This window comes from Ambystoma mexicanum, chromosome 1p (genome assembly GCF_040938575.1).
Source record: "Ambystoma mexicanum isolate Mex_15411 chromosome 1p, UKY_AmexF1_1, whole genome shotgun sequence".
Taxonomy (NCBI): Eukaryota; Metazoa; Chordata; class Amphibia; order Caudata; family Ambystomatidae; genus Ambystoma; species Ambystoma mexicanum.
Window position 1 is genome coordinate 1,075,828,738 of NC_090921.1, and position 24,563 is coordinate 1,075,853,300.

General features: G+C 45.7%; 1 protein-coding gene across 5 annotated transcripts in view; it reads right to left on the reverse strand.

The window, feature by feature from the left end:
* Positions 1-24,563, reverse strand: part of LOC138448032 (death-associated protein kinase 2-like) — a 709,206-nt gene that overhangs the window by 46,060 nt on the left and 638,583 nt on the right. For all 5 annotated transcript variants that reach the window (XM_069604570.1, XM_069604575.1, XM_069604578.1 and 2 more), the window contains 4 exons: positions 23,228-23,357; positions 13,915-13,963; positions 12,171-12,197; positions 1,485-1,637 (listed from right to left, as the gene is read on the reverse strand). In XM_069604570.1, coding sequence (XP_069460671.1) covers positions 1,485-1,637; positions 12,171-12,197; positions 13,915-13,963; positions 23,228-23,357 — 359 coding nt within the window. The remainder of the gene's footprint in view (positions 1-1,484; positions 1,638-12,170; positions 12,198-13,914; positions 13,964-23,227; positions 23,358-24,563) is intronic.

The following is a 24,563-nucleotide window of genomic DNA, read 5'->3' on the forward strand; positions in this document are numbered from 1 at the left end:
GGTACCCTTCGCTTTTCCCGAAATGTCTTGTATGCAGTTGGAATGTTGCTTTACACAGTTATGCTGTCCCCATGTATATCACCACTGGCATACGATGTTGCTTTGTACCCTACCCTCTGTCTTGAAGTGGCTTCATTGTAATCTGGTGCGGTACAAAACTTAAATAAACACATAAAGGTGAGGTCTCTAGGGGCTTCGGTATAGTAGAGAAGCAAAAGGAGAGACTTTCGAGAAAGCAAAGCAAATGTAGATTTAAAGAAAAAAAGCAAAGAAAAATACAAATGCATATACAAGAATTAATAGTGCCCATAGGAGATCCATCCGAAATCGCATGGATGAAAAAATATGAACAACTTTCTTTTCTATAGATTTGTATACATTGCTCCCTCAAACAACTTTGTAATCTGCATACAATATTCCACTATGCTCATCTTTCTGCCCAACATTGGCCTGTGTTACGAGTGTATTGCCATGGTTATTGAAAACAGGTTTACCTTTATACCATCACATGACTGAACAAGTGGAGAAAAGGTCAAGACAAAAGTAGTGACGTTCCACAAGTTGAGCTACCAACACATGGATCTCACCAGCTTCTAGCCATAAGGTGAAAGCTAAAGTCACTGCTATAGTCCTGTATAAGAGCTGCCTTGTCTTGAACACCTTAGAGTGCAGTTTTCTTCCTTATAGCTGAAACAAATTGATGATTTGGAACATGTCATGGGTGCGGATATGCAATAGAAAAGCAGCATTCCCAGCCATGAACCGCACACATCTACAGCCCCTTAGTCAATGGTTATCACAGATACTACAGCACACGAAGATGGGGGTCCTCAGCTACCCACAGCTTTCGGAAATGCAAAACTTTATGAGGAATTTTATTGGTGGATATCAACTCGTTGGCCTCAGCGCCATATGTTTCCTCTGAAGTCTTGGAAAAAATGTTGCATGTGTGTGAAGGCATAAACAGAGACATGAGTTCCTCTACTCAGTTTCACATGACATAGTACGACATTGTTTCACACATAACACGTGTTTCGGCATACGCTCTGCCTTTGTCAAATCAGGGCAAAGCAAAATTGAACCCAAAATCTGTAACATATTTTCTCTCAAATTAAAAAGTAAACCCAATTCAATGGCGGACGAACGGACGAGGGAGCATGGATCTTTGCAGGAGGGATTTAACCCGTGACGCAGTAACCCCAACTTCAAGATTAGCTGAATAATATGCCAGTGAATTGGGTTTACCACTCAACAATAAAACTTGAGTTGGATCTAACTACAACTTTGCATCAAACAGCTTCTTTGTGGCGCATGCGTATGTGTGAAGCAATGTCGTACTACCCACAGCTTTTGCCTGTGCCTCATTTTGGGAGTGGTGTCCCATGATACTGGGCTGCACGGTTTACATGTGTGTTACGTAGCTCATGGGAATATATCTTTTCTACTATCCATTCTATTCATTGTGGAAAAGGTGGAACGCATACGTTGGATCCTTGACTAGAAGTTGCTTGATGAAATCTTTGGCCATCTCACTGGTTTGCTTGAAGCACCGGTCATCAAATTCGTAGTTACCCTCGACCACATTCGTCAGAGTCTCGGCATCGGTTTCACCTTGAAACGGGGACATCCCACTTAACCTGGGTTGGAGAGATCAAACAGAGCATTAGCACTGTGCACCAGTTATGCCAGGAAGAGGATCACAGTTGGGTGAAAATAGAGGAAAGGCACACAGGGGAGAAGGGCACATGCCAGCTGACAAAGGATACACTTTTTGGGAATTTGTTTTTTACCCTTGAATGGAAATACTGTTACACATTACAAATTGGGATTGCCAAAAATAAATTACCCTGCAGTTTTGTAGGGGTTAAGGGGTTTAGATATCAAATACTCTGCAGGGCAACGGTAAATCATAAAGAGGGAAGTGGGGATATAAGGAAACAGAGGTAGTCTAGAGGAACAGTGGGGTGGATCACATCACTGTAGATCCCTTAAGGTTCAACACTAGACTTAGTAACATCTAGCATTAGAGGGTTACCCTGCCTTCAGCAAGTTTATTATCAGTATTTTATGTTATCTTAATATGCATTTATATGGCGCCAAATCACTACTATAGTAGCATCAGAGTGCCTAGCCTTGTCTTTGGTGTAAGAAAATCCAAAATGCAAATGCCACAAATTACATCTTTGTCTGATTTTCAAATATAAATTAACTTGTAAAAGTAAACCAGGGCATTGACATTTTTATAATTTAAACATTCCTTTAATGTTAGTAGTCTCTAGTGGATGATATGACACTAATACAGCAGTAGATGGGTGCAAAGTTAAGCGTCAACATGTACATGATCATTGGCGAATGGGAAAACAGATCCTCAGTGAACCCGTTGCTGCATGTTCCATAAGAAGAGATCATGAATGGACGCGGGGGAAATGGTTAGTTAAAGACTAAAAAGAGGAATGCTTTAAGTGCCAATAGTTTGAAAAAGAAATTGGAAACCAACAGTTTTGGCTTATGTGCAGTCATGGGTTAGTCCTCGGACAGTTACTGCCATAATGGCACTACCTAGTTTAAGGGCACAGAAGGAGGAGGCTGACACACCAGTGGCATCGTGATTTCTATAGACTTTTATTCAATATAAAAATAAAGAGAACACCTATCTTTCCCCATATCTCTGAGGGGGTTCCCTGCTCCAACTAAAGTGCTAATTGGTCTGTCAGGATGTCCTTGAAACTCAGAGTCCACCGTCTTGTGTCAAAACATCCCTATCTCTGTCCCTTGAACTTATAACTAAACTAAAGGTTGCACCAATGTTCTTGGTCCAGGAGAATGACTGCCTCCTCCTGATTTTAATAGTTCACAAACAACGGATTGGTGATCCTTCAACACTTTGTATCAGACAATTCACTATTTCTTCACTCCATCAGAAATGACTCTTTTCCCTGGATCACTGGTTTAAATCCTCCTTGCAAGGTCAACTCCCACGAGAAAGAATCCCTTTTCCTGCAGTCTGATTCTCAATGTTTTCCCTCACACAAAGCCACGGGGAATGACTGCCTTCCCCCGGTCTTTTTTGGCTTTTTTCTCACAGTTCACAACACCATGGGAAATGTCTGCCTTCCCCAGGCCTTTCTCAGGCTTTTCTCACAGTTCACAACACCCCTGGCCTTTTTCAATATATTCAGAATGGCGAATCTGGTTCACTCCCCTGCCTGGTACTGCCACAAAGAAGATGACTTGTAGAGATCTGCAAACCCTTCTCAAACCCTTCTTTCCTCAGTTTTTGCACTCTCTCCATAACCTCTACCAGCTGTCCTGACCACCCATGTACCATTCCGATCTCTGTTGGTGTCGTTTGGCTGCTCAACCTCTACTTCAGGTCTCTTGTTGCTTTTTTGGTTCCCGAATCTGCTGCACTGACTCTGTGGCACTTGCTTCTTCACAGGTCATGTAACCTTACTTGCCAACATGATCCAGGCACTCTGCTTGTCTGAACCTCTGTTCCATTTTTCCCACTGGTCCATCCACGTTGGAGCGGTAGAGAGACGCTTGAGCCTAATTGCTTGCGTCCCGGTCAGCAGCGTTCTCTCCTTCCCACGCCAGACGATCCTCTCGATCACGGTTCCTCATTGGAGGGTCTGAAAAGAAGGCAAGTCCTTCCTCGCTCTTTGTTAGAGCAATGACAACTAGAATTCTCATTCAAGTTCTTAGGAGGAGTCTTCATTGCGCCGCACCTCCTCCTGCTCCTCGTCTCAGTACCCATCAAGGAGGTCTTCATAAAGTCATCCCTTCCCTTCCTCATCTCAGGAAGTCTAGGGTATTCAGTCTCACTTATATACATGGAGGTGTGTGGTATGGCAGTGAGGGATGTAATGTTGGGACTCATGGACTGAGGGGAGGTAAAGGAAGTATTTGGAAGGTGAGGGGTGTTGTACCACGTTCTCCTAACATGGCCGTCCTTGTCTCCAGAGGGGGAGTCTCTCCCCATGAGATCCTACCACTGTATACCATCATTCGGGGGACTATCTGGTAACGGCATCACCTCCCTGGCCTCATGGGAATGGGCTCCCCCTCAAGGAGAATTGTTGACAGCCAAGGATTCGTCACACTAGCCATAAGATGGCAACAACTAGCAAATGGTAGGAGTGCCTGTGGACAGGATGGCATTGCCTGAAAATGCTGATCTTATGTCTATAGAGAGCCAAAACTGTTGACCTGGCCAATGCTGTTTTTAACAGGAATTCAGTGCCAAGAACTAATATGAGGACACCCATTGTTTAAAAATCAATTGGTTTATGGCACACTTCGGTGACATTTTAATTACAACAATGGCTGATTTATAAGTTCATTTAAGTCATCACATTTCGGAAGACTGCTTAGAAATATCAAAGGGAGCCCCATAAAAAGTGCATTGTTGATGTTATTGTATATTAGAGTTAGCCCAGTCTTTAGGCAGAGAGAGCCGTTAGTGGGGGGGAATGACCAAAGGGACTGGCTTGGCATTAGGTGGGTGGAATTCCAAGCACCCACAAGCTGTGTGTCCCTCCTCACAGCTCATCTCCCTCATATCTGCTCCCCTATGCCAATAGTTTTGGCTTTATAGGTGGCGCCTAAGTGTCACAGCCAAAACTAAAACATGCTGAAAAATAGGACATGTCTGTTTTTTTAAAAACAGCATGACCTGTGGTCTTATGGTCTAGCAGCTGCATTTCGAAAAGAGTAAGGGCTGATCTCTGGTGTCAATGCTTTGGAAATGTGCCATCTTAAGTAATAAAGTAGTCAGACAGAAGTAGCTGCTTAAATTGCTCTGACATACATTGATTGGATCAAATGTTATTCATTTTCTAGCTGAAGCTCTACATTTGGGACTTGAAGTGAAATTAACTGCTTCTATGGAAAGAACTATCTCAAATGAGAGACACCATTGGCTTTCCACAACTAGGAGGCGGTAATAACAGGGATGTAGAATGGATGGAGGAAGATGGTGGTGGCCATAAAACAGCTCAAGGAGGAGTTGGCAACATTTGGAGGGGAGGGTACCAAGAAAAAGGTGGCAGTACTGGAAGGGACTGAGATGGAAGTTACCAAGAAGGAGGTGGTAGGACTGGAGACAGTCAAGAAGGATCCGGAAAGGAAGAGTGGCGTGGCAGTAACAAAGGCGGTCCCATGCTGAGGTGTTAACTTCAAAGGTGGTATGAATGAAAGAGGCAAGGAAGTAGGAGAGGACAGCAAGACAGAGGAATAGTAGAGCCAAAATAAGAGGAGACAGAATATGGGTGCCAGGATAAAGTGTGGACATCAGAAACTGGGAGTAACACAGAAGAAATCACATCAGGAAAAGAGTGATACAGAGGAGCAGAAGCAAGGTTAAGAAGTAAAAAGAGTTTACAGAAGGCCAGGGCTTAGACAACAAGATTATTGTAGCATGGTCAGATTGGCTCTTGGTCGAATGAGACAATGGGAGAAGGTACGAGACTGAGTTTAGAGTCAGCTAAGAGAGACAATGGGAAAAACAGAGGCAACACTCAGGTAGGTTCATGGACCTCCTCTCTAGTTCTCCCTGCCGACCATAACCGTGGACCTGTCTGCCAATAAGACTTGTTGCCATGGGCTACAGAACCCAAGAAAGCATGCAAGTAGATTGTATGGAAGAGGGCTTGGGGCCCTGTAAGCCGGCAGTGATGGAGGGGAGGTAGCCAGTAACCACCAGTGAACTCTAAATACTCAACCCTTGGCTACAGAGGCCTGCAGGCCTGACTACCCACAATTGGTCTTCTTTGGAGAAGTTCCTCCTGATGATTGTTACTTCTTGTGGGAGGAGCCCAGACGTTTCTTTCAGTTGGCTCCTATTTTTAGATAGTCGCAAAATAAATATAATGAACCAACAAATATGTAGTCTTGGTGTGATTTTTGATCTCAGGTGAACTATGTGACTGGCGCTTTATCTGTACATCAGTAAGCTGGTGCTACATCCCTTGTATTGTATTTTGGAGACAAGAAGCATGCTGGGCGCAAAATCCCTGAGAATGTGTCTCAGAGCATGTCTACCGTGCCTGCTCGGCCTAGAGACCCAAGCTACTCCTCACTGATGAGCCCCAACAAGCGTGAAACATGTTTGGGGATGCTTGTGGTCTCGTGCAGAAGGGATGTGACCTAGCAGTTCAGGCTGGACTTCCCCTTTTGGGGTGGGACCAAGCCTGATTTGCATATGGTCTTTCCCCTTCTGTAATGGCTTGGCAGGCGAAGAACGATGGTCTGGAGGGTTGCCCTGAGCAATGCCAGTGGTTAAGATTCATTCTAAACCTTCCAGCCATCACCTCTTTGTTTTTGTCAGAGCATGTTGAGCCCTATATAGCCCAGAGATTGTCTTTAGATCAGACATCCAGAGGCAGGTCATCATATCTAATAGGCACAATAGTTCAGCCCACTTCCTCATACTTTTCCTCCAGGATGGTACATTCCTTTTTATTTTTAAACAGGTACTAGGGATTATTATCCCTAGTACCCATGTCAGGAAGCATGCTGGAATCTGTATCCCTGAGACCGTACTCTGACCAGATGCCCAGAGGGATACCAGAATTCCTAGTACCTAGGAAACCAAATGTTCTTTATGATTAGATTGCTCCAAATCAGGAACACTCTATTCCTTTTTAGGTACACCCTCAATACCCATCCATATTTATCCCATTCTTGTATCAAGAAGAATACTACGCACAATAGCACAATTTATAGATAAATCTCTAATGCCCATTTGCATTTATTCCAATCCAATCCGGATGTCAAGATGCATATGAGGCGCTACGGCCCTGAGCCTGTACATATATCAGAGGACCACAGGGAGACATGTATACCTTATATATCGGAAGCCTGAGTGTACTATACTATCGTTTATTCCCATCTGTCAATTTTTGCTTAGATCATTTAGGAACACCCTTTGCTAGATGAATTCCTAGTAACCGTTTGCCCGATACTACTCTGCCAAATACTTTTGAATTCTACATGTGTCATGCATTTGGTCAATCCAACTGTGAGAAACAAGAAGGTGTCTCACCTGCTGGTGCACGGGGATCTATCTCTCAGGCGGCCAGGGCACGGTCTATGCCTTTGGACCCAGACCCTGGGGGTGGACCAGTGCGGGAGGATCACCTGGGGGAGGGGTTATTGGGGAGTGTGAGTGAGGCAGCCGATGGTGAGATGCGGTATTCCCCGTTTTTTGTTTATCTAACCCATGCTATTTGGTAGGATTCTCCTAGGTCCCAACTCCCCTCCCTTTTTATACAAACACGGGGCTGAGGAAGAGGGTGACAGAGTAACAGAACTAACTCTAATACATCGTACTGGACATGTCCCACTAATCAGGTCAGGCAAAGTCCGGCACTTGACTTCAAGTGCATACACCTGATGCCAATTATCTCTCCTCACACGGATAAAAGGCAGAACCTAAATACACACTTTGAGCAAGGTGGAACACGAGTAGGACCAGATCTTCCGGACAAAGGCAAACCTACAAAAGCAGAGCGACAGACCAAGGGACTAGAGCAGCAGGTCGAAAACCCCAAGAGTTTCCTACTGGACGTCATTGCTTCCAACAGGCCGCGAAAGACACGTGGAGTAGGCCAGATCCTACAACCGAAGGCCGCATTGTTTTCCGAGGACGCCAGCGACCCTCCGGGGTAAACAGCAAAGTTGGGGAGGCGAGGCCAAGTCTGTGGTACTAACCTTGACTCGTGAATGGGAAATCGCAAAACCATGAAAGAAACGCACACAGCCGGTGAGATGGCAAGCAGCCCGAGAGACGGGTGTGTGTTAAAGAAAGTTTGAAATGGTGACATTATATCGCAAGTGAAGGGTGCACGCGTGTGGATGAGACGCGAAGAAAGGCAGACCCATGGATCAACTTTTGGAGTAAGGACAGCTGTAAAATCACTCCATTACTCAGTATCACTGGTCATGCCAAGGAAGGAGCCCCCTTGAAATTCTCAGTGAAAAGTACATCGTTTGTAGTGATAAAAGTGAATGAACTGCAAAAGAGAGTAAAAAGCTCAACAGTGAACTTTGAGTGGAAGTGATGCTGCGGCGTTCCGTAAAGAAAGCCATGCACTTTTGAAAGTCTTTGACATTGAAAATGGCCTGAGCCCGATAGAGGGAGACCCAAAGTGTATAAGCTTGGGCAAGGCAAGGGAGCCTCTTGCAAGCATTGTTGAACTTTGTTGTGAAAGGTCTCATCCTGACAGAGGGGGAACGGTGCACGGTCTGAGCCCGACAGAGGGAGACCTAAGTGAACTTTTTGTAGAAATATTATTTGGAAGCGGAAAGAAAGACTTAAACATGGAAGAGCAGGTGGGTATCGATGCACGCTTTGGAACTGTTTATTTTGTTGAGGCCCCGAGCCAAAGTGTGCCATCCTGCCTACAAGGACTGCCTTACTCCGTGTGGTCTTACATGGCGAGGAGAGATGATTCAGTCACATTTATTATTTTGAACACTGATTTTTCCTTTGCATACATTTCTCCTTTATACACTTTTGTGTACAAGCGATAGGGCATGCCTTGCGATTTTGTTAGCATCAGCCATTTTTATTTGACGGACTCCACTGGGACTGTTTTGTTTACTGTTATCGAGACTAATCCCATTTTAGTTATAGGGCAAAGTAGGAGTTTTTCCAACCCCAGAAACTTCAATAAAGTTTTTTTCAAATTGTACCTATTGTGTCTGTGTCTTACTTGTGATACCATGCCTCCCCTACACAACACACCTCTTTGTTAGCAATGATTTTGTCATCTAAATTAAGAAGAAAGACGGAGCAATGTGCAAAATTTGCCTAGCAATGCAAGCTTTCAATTTTCCATCAAACACCAAACTAAATTAATGGAAAACATTTGAAGAAAACTGAACCAATTCAGATAGCAAGCGATGAATGCTGGCCCTTATTCTCGTAGGATATTGTGTGACAAGAAGAGGAAGGAATAGCAGAAAAGAGTCAGAAGAGGAGAATCAAAACCCATCTTTTGGCTGAAAAGAATCTTGTATTGAACAATATACCCTGTTTATTTCAGGATGATTTTAGAGAAAACACCTTTCCACATACTATGCCTGAAGAGGCATCGGTGTGTGGCAGAAAACTTGAAGGAGCACAAACAGGGAACTGTTGACTGCCAAGACACTTTTCAGTCTTTTAGGCCAAATTAGTAATGAGTCATTTAGGACTGCTCCCCGCTTTCCCATACAAATGAACCCTAAATGTAGGTGAGCAACAGTACTGAGGAAGCAGGGGTAATGCATGTGGAGGCTTAATTGGTGGGACCCCATTGTACAGAGAATATGGTCTCACTGGGTATAAAATGTATGTAAAATATACTCTCAGATCCCAAGAATCCCTCACCCCCATTGCAACTAATCAGGGACATAGTGGAATTCCACAGCATAGAGAAGTTAAACGTAATGCTAATATCCCATGGCCAGAGCTTCTTATATTGTGATAGTCCCATCAATCAGAAACAAATAATCCAATATTGGTCATAAAGTTATCAGCACACAGACAAGCCTCCAAAGTCACATGATCAAACCATTAATCCAAAGACACCTCCACAATTCACGGATATGTAAGATAATTGATAGCATCTACCTATTGTGACAAATCTAAGGATTTGTTCTCTTCTCCCCAACGGGAGGCACCCCATTTGGGACTAGGGAGGTGAGTCTGCTATGCTTAAAGCCAACGGGGGACACAGCAAGCAGGATCTCACTGGGGGTTAACCCTTAGGGGTCAAGGAGCCCTCTAGTAAGTGTTTCATTCCATCTTCCTGTAACACAGAATCACAGGTGCTTGTTTGCTATACGAGAATTGAGCAGGGCAGTAATGTACAGGCATTGGTTTCTGGTCTCTTGTCCTGGCCAGAAAAGTGGAACCAATCTATTATCCCATCTCATCCCAGGGACGAAGATAAAGGTCTTGGGCAGAGTCACAGTGGAAGAGTCTGGAGACAGTGCCATGCAAGCGGTGTGGTGGGCAGAGGAACAGAGAAGCCTGTGTAAGGCTGTAACTTCCGCAAAGGTACGGAGGCCAAGGAGCTTGGAGCCGCCAAAAGAAAGAGAGACGAAGCGGCACCAACATCTGCCACACCCAACGCCAAATTGCTGTCAGACAAGAACGGGAGGAACCGATGCAAGAGACCAGACAGCGAGAACCATGAAGAAGTCAGAGTCGTGTGTCTGTGCCGACCAGAGAAACCGCCTTCCCCCATGAGCACTGCTGCCGAGAACCAGGCACGCAGGATAGACCAAGGAATGGGAGCAGGGTTGTGAGGTCATAGGATACCCCACGAGGGGATGAAAGCATTAAGAATCTTAGCAGGGCTGAGAAGCCACATAAACCACACTGGGTTGAGCACAGAGAAACCCCACAAGTGGGTGGAAGCACTTATATCTTCAGATGGGCTGAGAAAACACATAGCCCACACCAGGATGAGCACCAAGATACTCCACAAGGGGATGAAAGCATTAAGAATCCTAGAATGGCTAAGAAGCCACATGGCCCAAGCTGGGCTGAGCAACAAAACACCCCACAATGGGGTGAGAACATTGATAACTTCGGAAGGGCTGAGAAGCCATACCGACCACTCTGGGCTGAATATCGGGGTGAGAGCACTGATAAATCCAGAAAGGCAGAAGAGCCAGTTAGCCCAAGTCAGGCCAAGATCCGAGATATCCTATGACGGGGTGAGAAACCCAACAACCCGAGCAGGAGTGAGCAAGACAAACCCCCAACACGCTATGGGATACAAGATACCCCGAGCTGGGGTGAAAGACACTGGGCCTCATTATAAGGCTACCTCCAAACTGGCATGAAAATCCGGCATCCGTGAATGGGCCCCTCCGAACCCGGTAATTGCCCTTTTGCGGGTGCCGGTATATCCCCATTCCCATATGAGCCCCATAGAGCTCAATGGGAATGGGGATGCCTGTAGCACTGGCACCGCTTATAACGGTGCCGGTGCTACAGGCTTGCTGTGCTTGCGGGTGCCTTTCATTCTGGCAAGGCAGACCTGGCGGAATGAAAGGCACCTGCAAGCACAACTCTGAGTTTGCCAGCCCAGTTACAACGGTACCGGTAAGCTTACCGGTACCGTTGTATTCAGATCGGCAACCTTGTAATGAGGCCCATTCCCTTTATGAAAAGACAGGCCACGGTAGTGTAATACCGGTTTGTTATCTCCGATAAGGAGCATCCGTAGAGCGACCATCGATAGATTTTGAACTTTGAACTGTTAAAACTTATACGAACATTTGGAATGAGGTCCTAGACTATGCACCACCAGGAATGACATTTGAACTGCAGCAGCAGGCCTGTGGGCTAAGAGAATCAAGAACGCTTTGGGCGGGGGTCAGAAAACCAACCACCACCAGCCAACTGAAAGCGGGTGCAATTCTTTCCTAGGCTAAGTCTGTGTTTCCTTTTTGTACTGGTTGTAGGGCCAGACGTTAGGTTAGATTAGCTTTGGGACAGAGGACAGAGTTTCTTTTTGGCAAGACATCTTGACGAGCATCAGATTGTTATTTTCTTTGAAGGGTTGGAATCCATCATAGCAGAAGTATACATCGCAGAGGTATTTGTTTCCTTTAATAAAACCAAGTCGGTTTAAAAGAGGTCTTCTTGTCCGTTTTCTATGTCTGACTCGCCACGCTATCCAACCCAAAGCCCGTCTCATTATCACCCCTTGCTTCCCAGGCATAGCATTGAGTCGGACATATAGGTAATGATGTATGAGGCTGCAGTGCAAACTCCCAGAGATTCCCTGACCCTCGAGGAGCAAGGCAGGTCAGACGGCCCATCTGCACAAACGCTTTTGCAGACGTTGGTGTTTTATTCAGAGAGGTTTTATGCTGTTTATCGGTAAATGCATCTCAAGCCAAGGTGTGCACACAACAAACAGGTTTTGCATATCTAATACAAAGGCAGACAGAGAGCAGAAATTATGGAGGTGGGGAAAAGAGTTAATGGCAGACACAAGAGAAATATGTGCACGTTAAGGGTATGAGAGGCGAGGACAACCAATAAACACAAAAGCATAGACATCAAATGGGGACAGAGAGGGAAAACGAAAGCGGATCGGAGAATGGAAGAATGAGCGAAGAAGAGCAATAGTAGCAAACAAATGTAATTATTGAACACTTACAAGATGTATGTAATGACTCCAATACTCCTGCAATACACAAGGAAATCGCACAGGTTAGCAGCACTCCCCTAGCTTTAAGACAGCGTTTCATCACATGATAGATGTCTAGTGTAATGCCGACTTCACGCGTTCCGTGTTAATGCCTGTTGAACGCAGACAGCATGAACAGTGCACCCGCTTGCCACAATGCACAGGGACGTGCACCCCGATGCTTTGCACTGCAACCACCGTTCTATGCGGAAATGCCGTCAACAAAAAGTGCGCAACATGTCATCATTCATTAATCACAATGCATACGGAAAACGTCTCCCCTGAAAAGGTTGTCTTAAAACAATATTGCAACATGGCTGAAAGTATATGATAATGAAAAAGGAGTACTATAATGATTATTTTAACATTACGCACACATGCACATTCCTCGCCTCAACCCTTCGGTGAATCCTAGAGCCGCAGGGCCCGCCACTGTAAATAGCACTCATCTGCCTCTAAAGGATGAAATGTTGAGCTGACACTTCCAGGATGCTGAGATCTCAATATTACAGACCAAACGCTCTAACCAGCTTGGCTATTTTGCAAGCATTGAAATGTGGTCACTGCATAATGCGCACAGATCTTTGCGCACGCGCACCAGGGCATTCTGATATTACGGTGGTGGGTTGGCAGAGCATAAAGGTTTCAGAACATGACAATCCCCTGAGAAATTTGAAGAGAATTGGTGGAGGCTGCACTGCCAGTTGCTGGGAAGGAGGCTGGCCCTCTGCGGGACCCTGGAGCGTGTCAAATGCTGCAGCTATGTGTCACCACCGCCCCCAGCCCCTCGCCCCAATGGACTGCGTGCAAACATTACTACACGTGTCCTGCTGACACTACACTTGAACAGGTTAATGTCCACCACTGAGTTGCTGAATTGGTGACTTTCCCACTGGTTTGTTTATTTTAGGAGTATGGCAGGGGATGGGGCATGCAAACATGAGAAGGGTTCTGTTGTCGTTTCCAACCCCTGCACCTCTGCTCTGCATCCAAAAAAACACAGTGAACGTCGTCATCCCAAGGATTGTGTGTTGGAGGCCCTCTGCAAGCCTGAATTGTTTGCCCGGATCTCAGAACCATCACAGCTGGATTTGTCATCCACATACATTTGGAAGTGTACTAGGTATTGTATCAGAGCCTGGCCCGGGGGCTTGTGTGTATGTGTAGATGCTGAACAGCAGAGGTGAGAGTGCAGACCCTAGTGGGACCCTCATATAATTGATTTTGCAACAGAGTAACCTGTGCCTGCCCATATGTGGACGCTCACGTCTAGGGGTGATCTGGGCTGCTGTGTGCCCATGTATGCCAAAATGTAAACACTCACTCAATTGATGCTTGCAGTTATGCCTGACATCACCCATTACACAGAGAAGGCCTCTGTAAATGGGGGTAACCCGATCAAGCCTGCCTGCCTCTGTATAAGAGATATTCGCCAACAGACCCTACTTGGATATTTAGCTGGTAAACAAAGAGCATGTGTCTGTGAATTCCATCAATTTATATAACAGTGTGTCCCCAGTCCAAAATCAATTTGCTCAAACATTAGCCTGTTAGAAAGAATGATGATTACTGCCCCCCTGTGAGCGCTGATGTAGTGCTCTGCAGAAGTACATCTAATGAGGCTTCATGCCCTGAAGATGTGAACCACACTCTCTGTTATTCTTGCGCAGACAGAATTCTCTGAACCATTCGTTAGCCATCATTATCTGCTTACCACATGTCTGTCGCTGTGCCCAGGGGTTCGTAATTTATAACTTCAGGAGCTGGGGAGACAAAGACACAGTGCAGTTATGAAGAAGATGTCTAGGGTTCCACATGCAAACACATTTTCCTCCTGGGCGAAGTTAGGAGGCTATCGGGTCAAGTTGAAGATGGCACTCATTTTGATGGTCACACAATGTGTATGTAATTCACTGGCAGAGACATGTTTTTGTATGAACCATGCGATGTCTGTATATTTTTCTGCACTTAGCAGAATGGCAGAGCATAAGGACCGGATCTGCCTCTCCTAGCATCTCTGGGCAGAAAATGCAACAGCAGCCTCCCCCCCCCCCCCTTATCCCATTTTCATGCAGATCGAGAGGGAATAATCTTCATGGAATTTTGCATGGGTTTTTGTGCCTTCAAATACCAGGCAGGATGCAGAGGGAACCACGTACACACCGCCACAATGCCTGGGCAGGACGGGTGGCACTTCCAAGTGATATCCCCAGGTTAGCCTAATTTCCCGTGCACAACAGACCCCTTTCATGAAAATAAGAAAAGCTTCACAGAGAAGCCTACCTATTCATGAGCAGTAAATTGCCATTTTCGTGTACATTAGGTTTTTGAATTAAAAATGACCCCAAGGCGTCAGGATCACAAATGCATGTTACCCATTTACAGCGCTACTTCATGACACAATGGAACAACACGTAAGACAGCCGTGGTGCGCTCATATGAAGCAGCTGAATGGGCTGTGGCTAAAGTGGAAAGTTAGCCAATAGACGGCGGCCCGTGGGAAGGCGGTAGAGTGAGTCGCATGTCAGTCATGCACGGGGCATGTGGAAGACCTGCCGGGGACTTACTAACCTTCCAGAAGCACCAGCCAGCACCACCCTATATCCCAACATGCCAGCCCACATCAGTAGTCAGGCACCTGTGGGGTTACCAATTACCGTGCAGCGGTGAGCACGCTACTGGCTGTAGCACCACAGTTTACTCAGGAGAGCCGCAGCCGGCCCATGGAGCTGAGGTTTGCTCCGAAGTACTTTAAGACGAGATAGCTGCACGTTGAGATGGATGGGGGAGCCGATTTATTACTCCAACACCAATCAATAAGAACAACTCAATGGTTTGGCAAAGGGAGTCAGTTTAATGACAAGTACAAAAAACGGGGAGTCATGGCAATCAGCAGTGATGCGATAGTCCGGCACGAACTTCATACAAACAATGACATTTATACTTAAAACTTGTCTAATGACGTGTTACACTTAAAAGTTAACATGCAATTCTATTGGCTAGGAAAAGGTAACTTTAATATAGGTACTACATCTGTATAAGGTAAAGGAGTCGGGGGACTGGGTAAATGCTGTCAGGTGGGCGTCCAAGCCCTTCTTTCAAAATGACTACTGTAGACGTCAATTAAAGTACGCCGTCCCATTGGTTCTACTAACTATAGGACCCTAGATTATTTGGTCAATTGTGATTGGGTTGGCACCAACCCCATGCATACATTTCCACTTTACTTATCAGTAGGCAGAATGGTCAGCCAGGTGCAGGGTGCCCCCTCAGCTACCCAGCTTTCATCCAATTAAGGTTACAATCAATCATCACTTCAACAACTATGTGTCAATTATGTTACTGTGGTTGGCCTCGAAACTGCATCTTCTCTCTGGGAAAGTTCCGATATCTCTTCCTGGGAGGATGCCAAGCGTAGGTGTGAACTTGTGCTTCTCCTCGCTCGGATGGTCACCTGATGCAGACACCGTGAATTTGCCTAGTTTCTCTCGATTTGTGCATTTGATTCTTATTCGGCTTGCCACTTGCCTACGCTTCCTTATCTTGACCTTTCAAAGACTGGATATTCTATTCTTAAGTTTCAATTAGATGTAGCTACTGTTCATTCCTTCTATTGGTATGACCTTGGCGCTCCTGGCACAAGTTGCATCTGCTGAGTTTCGATTCAGCCGTCTCTTCTCATTTTGCTAGAATATGAATCTTGTCTTGTTTGGCCTCTAGTAACCTGAATTGATTCTGCATTTTGTGCAAAGTGGAATCGCACTTCTAATACTGTGCTTCATTTTGAGGTAGATTATGTATAATGGCGCTTGCTGCGCTATTCTTCTACTTAGCATAGCAAGCTGCACTGTTTTCCTAACTTTCTTGCGGTTCCAAGCATATGTACAGGCATAAACTGATCGACTGTATTCATTTTACTTGCAGCTTAACTCTCTTACGCTTTGATAGCTTCTTATCACTTTAAGCTCAAAATCTCTTTTCTCAGGGCGTTTCGTCTCTTTGGGTCATTCTTGGTTCATCATTTGTTCCATCTGTGAGTCCGTCCGGGCTCTCGTGACATCACCATTCGTCTTCCATTAAGGCCTTTTTGGGTTCTTCCGGGACGGTACTTAGGCAATCTTCATTTCGTCTCATTTGTTGGTAGGGTTTTCTCAATGGATACCTTACTATCCATGGTTGTCTGGGTATTGGTACTTCAATAGGTGTTGCTCTTCTGATGGGTACAGGGCAGAGCCCTCCTGCGGCTCTCTGCTGGTTTATTTGCTCATCATACGTCATATTTTTTGGTGTGAACGTTCCTGGTACTTTAAAATGGGTCATGGGAGTGCAGGCTTTACTTGGGACCTCCTCGACAACAGTGTTACAGAGAGCATCAGCGGATGCTAGAAAGTGAAAATCTAGCGCAGAATTGGTATTGTTGTGAAGTTCTCTGTGGGCCTCTTAGACGCTCTGCCCCATTCCATAGTCCAGCCATTCTCACACGCCCACTGATGGGGCATTACCAGGACACTCCAGGTACAAAACATGCCCTTCAATGCCTTCATAACAGGTTAGGATGGATTGGGCTCTAAAGGCAAAGGTAACCTCTCTGAACACAAAAGAGGGTGGACTACCTGGCTTGCTACTAGGATCCCCAGCCCTCCTTCATGTTGTCCTTCTGGCTTCACTCTTGCACATGGTAGGGGACAGGCTGAATTTCTGACGGGTCTACGCGTCTTAAATGCAACTGAAAGAGGACTATATGTCTCAAAACTTCACAGAATGAAGAACTAATTTGGTAACCCGCCCGGGCTTGAACCCTTAACAAGCGCTGACCTTTTGCTACTGTGCCCGGGTTTCTAAGATAGAGTCATCAGTGGGCTAGTGCTGATCTTTCTTCTTTTCGTGTTGGTAGTGGGAAACAGCTCAGCTGCATCCCGCATCAGGCATAGGACTTTTTCTCTAGCTTCACCTTCCTCCTAGAATGACACTGTGCTTGAAATATTCCCTTCTCGGACCTGAGCTTTTTAACAGGGCTGGAAATGGTCCTTTTTATTCAATAATGTTTGGGATTGGTTGTTCTCCTGTCTCATTTCTCGTGCCTTCGTGATTGTCCCTGCTACCATTTTCCATACTCCCCACTTGTTTCCCCTTTCCTTCCTTAAACTTTTCTCAGATGTGTGTGCATGTGTATTAGTTTTTTTCTAAAGCCTACTTAAGTTTGGACTCTTAGACGTATCTCTTGGTTTCAGGGCCCCAACATCTAATATAGGCCTGTACTACCCAAGGTTGGTAGAATGGCAGAGCAGCCAGGCTTATTTTAGGAGGAGGAATGTGAGCTGTAAATCAGTACAAAGAAATCAGAACATGCATAGATCCAGAGAAGCACTTACACACTAAGTTAAATAAAAATGTTTAAAAATTTTTTATACACAAGGTTAATAGGTATCAATAGAAATGCAGTATCAACTGATAACATTAAACGCACAACAGGATAATAGGAAGAAATAAAAAAGGTGATTAAATCACAATATACTCTTGCAACCAGTAATGAATGACTTCACTAGGTAAGTAAGAAGCACTTGTTGGAATAACTCAGCAATACTTGGTTGTAGAAAGTTCAAGAATAGGAGAAACCAATATTAGCAAGTAAGTACCACTGTACCAATTCTTACTAGAAACGTGTAAGGCTTAAGCAGTCTTTCCCTAACTAGTTCTTCAGTTCAGGTTTTGGAGGGAAACGAGCAATGCTGAACTCAATAGGAATGGAAGGTTTTCTGTTGGGGAACAAGCAATGCCAAAGTCAATGGGTATGCAGCAGTACTGAGGAAAATCTTCTCTGTAGAGGCAAGTAACACGTTAGTTGGATTCGAAAAGGGCACAGGGACTTTGGAGAAGTCTCCCTGTAGGTGCTCAAGCTATTAGGCTTGGGTGACTAAATTTGGGTGAACACCCAAATAGCAGAAACAGCCCTCCAAGAACAAAGGAGCGACACAAATGGCTCGAGGTAAGTTTAACAAGAGCCCCACAGTACCCTGAGACTGATGAAGATGATGAAACTGGATGCCTTAACGATGCATGGATGCAGACCCGGTCTCCTGTTCCTTGGTTGTGGTGATGAAAGGAGGGTCTCTGGATGGAACCCTGCAGCAGTATTAAAGAAAGGGACTCTTCAGCAAAGGATTCCTCATACTCCCACATCAGTTTGTGATTTTGGCACCGTTTTATCAGCAACAGGAGTGAACAATTACTGCTGGTTGGAATCTTCCTGTTGACTTGGCCCTGCACTCTGGTGAGGGGACTGAGGAGAGGATTCTTGCTTCTGGAGGTCCACACAGATGCCACCAAAGTTCCAGTGAGATTTGATCATGGCAAGACGATGCACTCCAAGATGGTGGAGTTACCCCCAGAAAGTGGCAGGATGTCAGGGGATGGATCAAACTGAAGGTGGTATTGAGGTTGGTTATGTCCACCAGCACAATGGAGGAACTCGTCCTTGACGGAGTGTCCCTGTCAATGCGAAAATGGGGTCAGGACAGCAGCGGTGCTTCTGCAGGTGCTGGAGGTGTTGCAGGCATCTGTGATAGTCTTCTTTGGATCTTCAGTTCCAGTGTTCGACTTAGCCTTCAGTCTGAAAAGCCTCACCTTTTGTGCAGGAACCCTTTCTTTCAGTCCTATGGATCTGTCAATTACCTATGGGTGGTCCCCCTTGCAGGACAGCCAGCCTCCGAGTTCAAACTGGTTCCAGTCAGGCATACCAGTGAATCACTCATCAAAGTCATGCAAAACTGTGGGCTGCTGCCTCAATTACTGCTTCAGCAGACACACCAGAGCCGTGGCAGGCTTCACAAAGGAATCTCGCCAAAGGCACAACTCAAAGAGTTCCCACACCCACCTGGAAGGGTAGACGCAAGGCCAAGAAGGAACACACGAATGGAAAATGGTGAAAAAAGAAGACAGTTGCTATTTTGGGAAAATGGCCACCCATGGGTGCTTCACTGCAGCTGTGGAAACAGCCTGCAAATGAGTTGCACATGCATGGACGAAAAATGTATCCACTGCCACTGGTGCTTTAAGTTTCTCTGTTACTGTAACTAGAAAGTTACAGGAGCAGTGGGAAAGGGGTTACTGTGTAGCCCCTCAGCACCCCACATAAGGTGGTGTGTGCTGATCCTACAAAAGAAAAGCAAGTAAGATTAAAAGTATCCTACTACCCTTGAGAACAGCAGTTCTCATGGGAAAATGGAATAAAATAAATAGGGAAGCCCAAAGGACTCCCCAGCAACGCGGCACATAGGGTGCTGTGTGCTGCACACATCCACTACAGATTCCTGTATTGAAATGCATGGAGGAAAGCAGGACTCCATTACAGTAAAAAATACATTGCAAAAGGAATGAAACAGTGTTCCCATGTCAGAGTAAAAAAGAATGAGTGAGTGGGAAAAGCGCGAACAGATCAAACAAATCTCAGAGTCCAGCAAAAGTGATGGGGGTCTCTGAGGGTGAGAGGGATTGGCACAGAAAATGAAATTATCCCCAATACTGTGATCCAATACTCACGCAACGCCAAACAAAACCTGCTCTGTGAAGGGCTTAACATGGAGAGTGGGAAGAGATCGTCCTCGAGAATTGCGTAGCACAACGCTCATCACAGACCTCTGACATTGCTTCAGAAGAGTTGGTGTGAATCAGTGTTAATTGCATTGGCCGATGTCTAATGAATCCCAGGCCACTTTATCATCTTTCCTTAACCCCAATTTACAGAGATGGTGCAGCAAGAGGAGGGACTCCGGAAGATTCCCCCATCCAGGGGAGTTGCTAGGTCTGAAAAAGACCCGGGGCTAAACTGATGTCGGAACTGTTGGGACTGGGGGCTAGCTAGCCTTTTGGCTGTAGCTCCTGAGATTCTATCCGGGGCTACAACCAAAAGATCAGGGGCTATAGCCCCCTTAGCCCCCCCTAGCAACGCCCCTGCCCCCATCTATCGCCTACCAGGTAGCATTTCACGGCAGTTGTCAACATTTCCTGCCCCCAGAGTCTCTCCAAAGTTCACAGATGGTGCTTCTAATTTGACTTTGTCACTCAACCCAGTACAGACATCCATAAAGTGGGACCAAGGAACTATAAAATACAGAGGATGGCTCACCTCCGTGCAAAGAGACAGTAAAATGAAAGGTAGGCCCTCAGTGTCTTATGAGGAATGATGGAGATGTCCCTAACAGGCACGGGTCCCTTCTGCAGGTGAGAGCGTCTTGCATGCTTGGAATGCAAGAGCAAGCAAGTGTTGGGAGAAAGGGAAATGCACGCAGGGGAGGTGAGGGAAGGGTAACCAGGTCCACCTCATAGGTGAGAGGGAAAGCACAAATCTTGGAACATATGGTTGTATGAAGAGAGTAACATTGGGTGTGAGAGCAAAACCAATGAAAAGAGGAGCAGTAGAAAGAGATGGAAGGAGGAAGGTGTGCAGGGGATGCAGGCAAGGAAAGGGTGGCGAGGGGCAGTAGGGCAACAGTGTAAGAGGTGTTGGCAAAGGGAGGGGGTTGGATGAAAACAGGATTAAGGTACAAAATACAAGATGAGAATCCCCTTCAATCAATTAATTAAAGGCATAGAAATGTGCCAGAAGAAAACATATTATATATAGAAGAAATCAATGATATAAATCCAAAATGTGGTGACCAACAAAAAAGGTAACCACAGTTTTACACTTCTTTGTGTAGACTTTTCCAAACTGCTGTGGCAATACTATGTAGGAGACCTTGCGGTGTCACCAAATCAACATATTTGTATTTATTTATATACAATCACATATATGTCAGGTGTCCCAATTGAATGGTCCTGTGATATAGGGAAACTGGGAATATAATAGGACCTATAGAATGCCTGCCCTCCCAGAGAATCTCGGGCCTGCTAAAGTCTCCATCAATCTCATGGACACAGCACCCACCACACTTCTTGTTCAGTGGTTCAAGCATCAGACTCGGGGAAGTTACTGGAGCCAGTACACAAACCTCTCTGCGGCCTCCTGGACCCAATACCACCCACCTTCCTCTCAGTGACATAGTGCCCAGCACACATCTTAGCTCCTCAATCTCAGGGATATAGCACCCAGCTCACTCTTGCCTCTAGGGATACAGTCCCCTGATCTCTAGCCAACATCGCACACAGTGAGACTATGCTTTTGGGTGATATAGTAACCAGCTCCCTATGCAGCTTGCAGCAGTGTCCCCTGGACTTGGTGCCCTGCCTACTCTGCACATCAGTGTCTCCAGAGATAAAGCACCCAGGGATACAGCCACCTCTCTGTGCCATTGGGGACATAGCACCCAGTTCTGTCTACATCAGGGACTGTGGTTGTCAATGATACAGTGCCCAGCCTACTAAGCAGTGGACAGTCCCCTCTTGAGCCTCTTTCAAGCATCGCAATGTTTCCTGATCCTCTCCCTATGCTCGACGTACCGCGCTCGCCAGCCTTGTGCACTGTGCGTTTCGGTCATCTACTTGCTCTTTCTGTTCTCACTAGCTGCCAACACCAGTGCTGCTGCACACTCAGTCCTGCCAGTCTCACGAACGTTAGAGTCTCAACGTTCCTCCAGGTTCACCAGGTTAATTCCAAAAGGTGAGCTTATATATGCATCTCCTTTCCTGCAAGTGTTTTCTCTGCACCAGGCCCGAGACTTCAAAACAGCCAGCGGCCATCTTGGAATCAGGGGAGAAGTTCTGCCTGACCTTCGGCATGCATTTGGTTTCATAGTGCAATATGCCCATTCAGACTTTGTATAAAATGCTCCCAGTTCGTACCAGACCCCATGGCGGGTGGCCACTTCATTGACTCATTCACTGATCGCTCCAGACACAGGTTTGACAGTCTCTCTCAGAAAATGAACTCCAAGCTTGGATCACTGGTGGTCGAGCAAAGCAAGGGTCCTTGTGGAAAACATTGGGTGCTGCGTGCTTACAAAGCAAACACAAATGCACTGTACTATGTGTGGGCTCCACTGCATTTATCCTCTTTGGAGCAGGGAATCTGACATTTAATGTATTCCCATGTGTAGTTACACGTCAAATCTCATTTTACATCACATCAACCAAGAAACATAACTATTGCCTCCATGGGATCACGTACTCACAGGTCAGAGTTTAGTACAAGAGGCGGCTAAATGATGGCCTGTGGATAGCAGATGCAATAATGATCTCCTACAGCCACCATAATTAAGGGAATACCTTGTCACCACAATCATTCATGATAACCACAATGATGATGCTGTGGTGGGCCCGGGATCTGCTGAACTATAAATGGACCACAGGAACCTAACACAATAGGACATGGCTTCAAATGACCCACCTTTCTGCCCACTAACCACCATCATCATCATCATCATCACACTCCCTCTTCCACATTACACCATTACACTCCTTCCTTGAACCAGAAAAGCACACCTAGCAGCAGCCAGCCCACTCATAGTAAACTATCACACACACACCTCTTCCCACTATGATACAATTCAGACATAGCAATAATCACAGATCAATCGTGTTAATGTGCAGCCTAGCATGGCAGATTGGGATCCGCTATAACAATGAAAAACCCAGGCATCCCAACCCAACTCACCTACAATCGCACTGGCAGACAGATAGTGGGTTCTTCCGATCTGCACAGATCAAAATCAGTTTCGCATTTTTCCTCCTGTACAAGTCTTTTTCTGTTAGTGATTGCCTGGGCAAGGATGCCAGCAACTGAGTGAGGACTAACAGTGAACATCTCTCTCATACCGATGAGGCTCTTTGGCAGAGTGGCAGGATCAGCCGGCCCCACCATTGCCCAGGCTCTAGCTGCAATGTGGGTAGACACACAGCTTCAGATTGCCATGCTCTCAATCTGGCAACATATTCCCACAAGTGTCTGTAAACCATCACTGGAGTCTATTGTGAGATGTAAACACCCACTCCCGATACCCCAATGCCTTTACATAGAAGAGACCCAAAATACCAGAACAGGCTCTCACACTCCTCGTTGCTGTCCATGCAAGGATGGTCTACCGACTCACCAATATACTGAGGAGTCCCGCAGAGACTTTTGAAGGTTACCCCGGCATCGATTTTCTGGGCCAGGCCAAAGTCAATTATCTTGATCTTGGGTTCTGGGACCTCTTTTTCCAGCAGCATCATGTTCTCCGGCTTCAAAGAAAAGGCATAATCAAAATGAAATGTTAAAATTGGCAATCTGCAAAACAACACTTCTCGCAAACAACGATTGGTGCATTGGTTCACTGCTTCTTGCACCCACCTGCTGTGGAACATTGAAATGTTGGTGGGATGTCCTATTTGAATAAAGCGTTTTGCATTGTCCTTAATACAAACTTTGCCAATCACAGCAACACACATTGCAATTCTAACATTAAACATTGGCCATCAACTGATGTTGACAAATTCACTGACTAGGCTATCAAAAGAAAAACATACTATGCACAATTGATACAAATTATAAACAAAAAACAACGCATTCTCAACAATTACTGTCATTGCTACTGTGCTTTTATGCACCATTTCCTTAAAGTATTATTTTACACGTGCCCCCGGTACCATTTACTCTAAACTGAAGGCCCTGCCTGCAGACCATAGGATTCCAAGTAACCCTGACTGGAGAGGGAGAAAGATGACGCAGAGTGAAGGGAATGACAGCAAGCAAAGCCTGCGCCGCTCAGCCCCACTCAGCCCCACGCTGCCATAATTAACCTGTTCTTGAACGTGGCAGGACTTGGGAGTCTCAGAAAAAGATAACATTGGGTAGAAGAGTTTGTGAGTTTGTATGTCCTATCCAGATTGTTTAAACAGCACTGTGCACTTGAAAGAGCAAACGCTTTAATCCTGTGTTCATCTGCTCTTGAGAGTGAGAGGCTCACTTGCCTTGCGAGGAGTTGACTCGGTTGACTCGGTGGCCCTGTTGGAAGAGATCTTCTAAATGATTGGGCATTCCATGCGCCACATCAAAAAACAACAGTGTCATGGCTCAAACTGTTGTTTTCATACATGTATTGATCACATGTAAGCTACCAAAGAATCTAGCACCGCCCCTGACCAGAAACGCATTTCCAACGGCCCAAAAACCAATGAGTCGTGTAGCATGTCCATGCAATATGGGGAGATGCAAAGCCTGCCAACAGATGTGCACGGAATCTGCTACAACCACACAGGACCACACAATAGATATTCACGGGATGTGTGTAATTTGTTCAACACCGTGCACCTCATCCAATGAACCAAAAGACTGAAAGAAACGTACGCAGGTGAAGCTCCCCAGTACTGCGCAAACGAATGAAACTACACAGACATACCATCTCGATCCATGAAACAGAAACAGCATTAGGACACCATTTCACACAA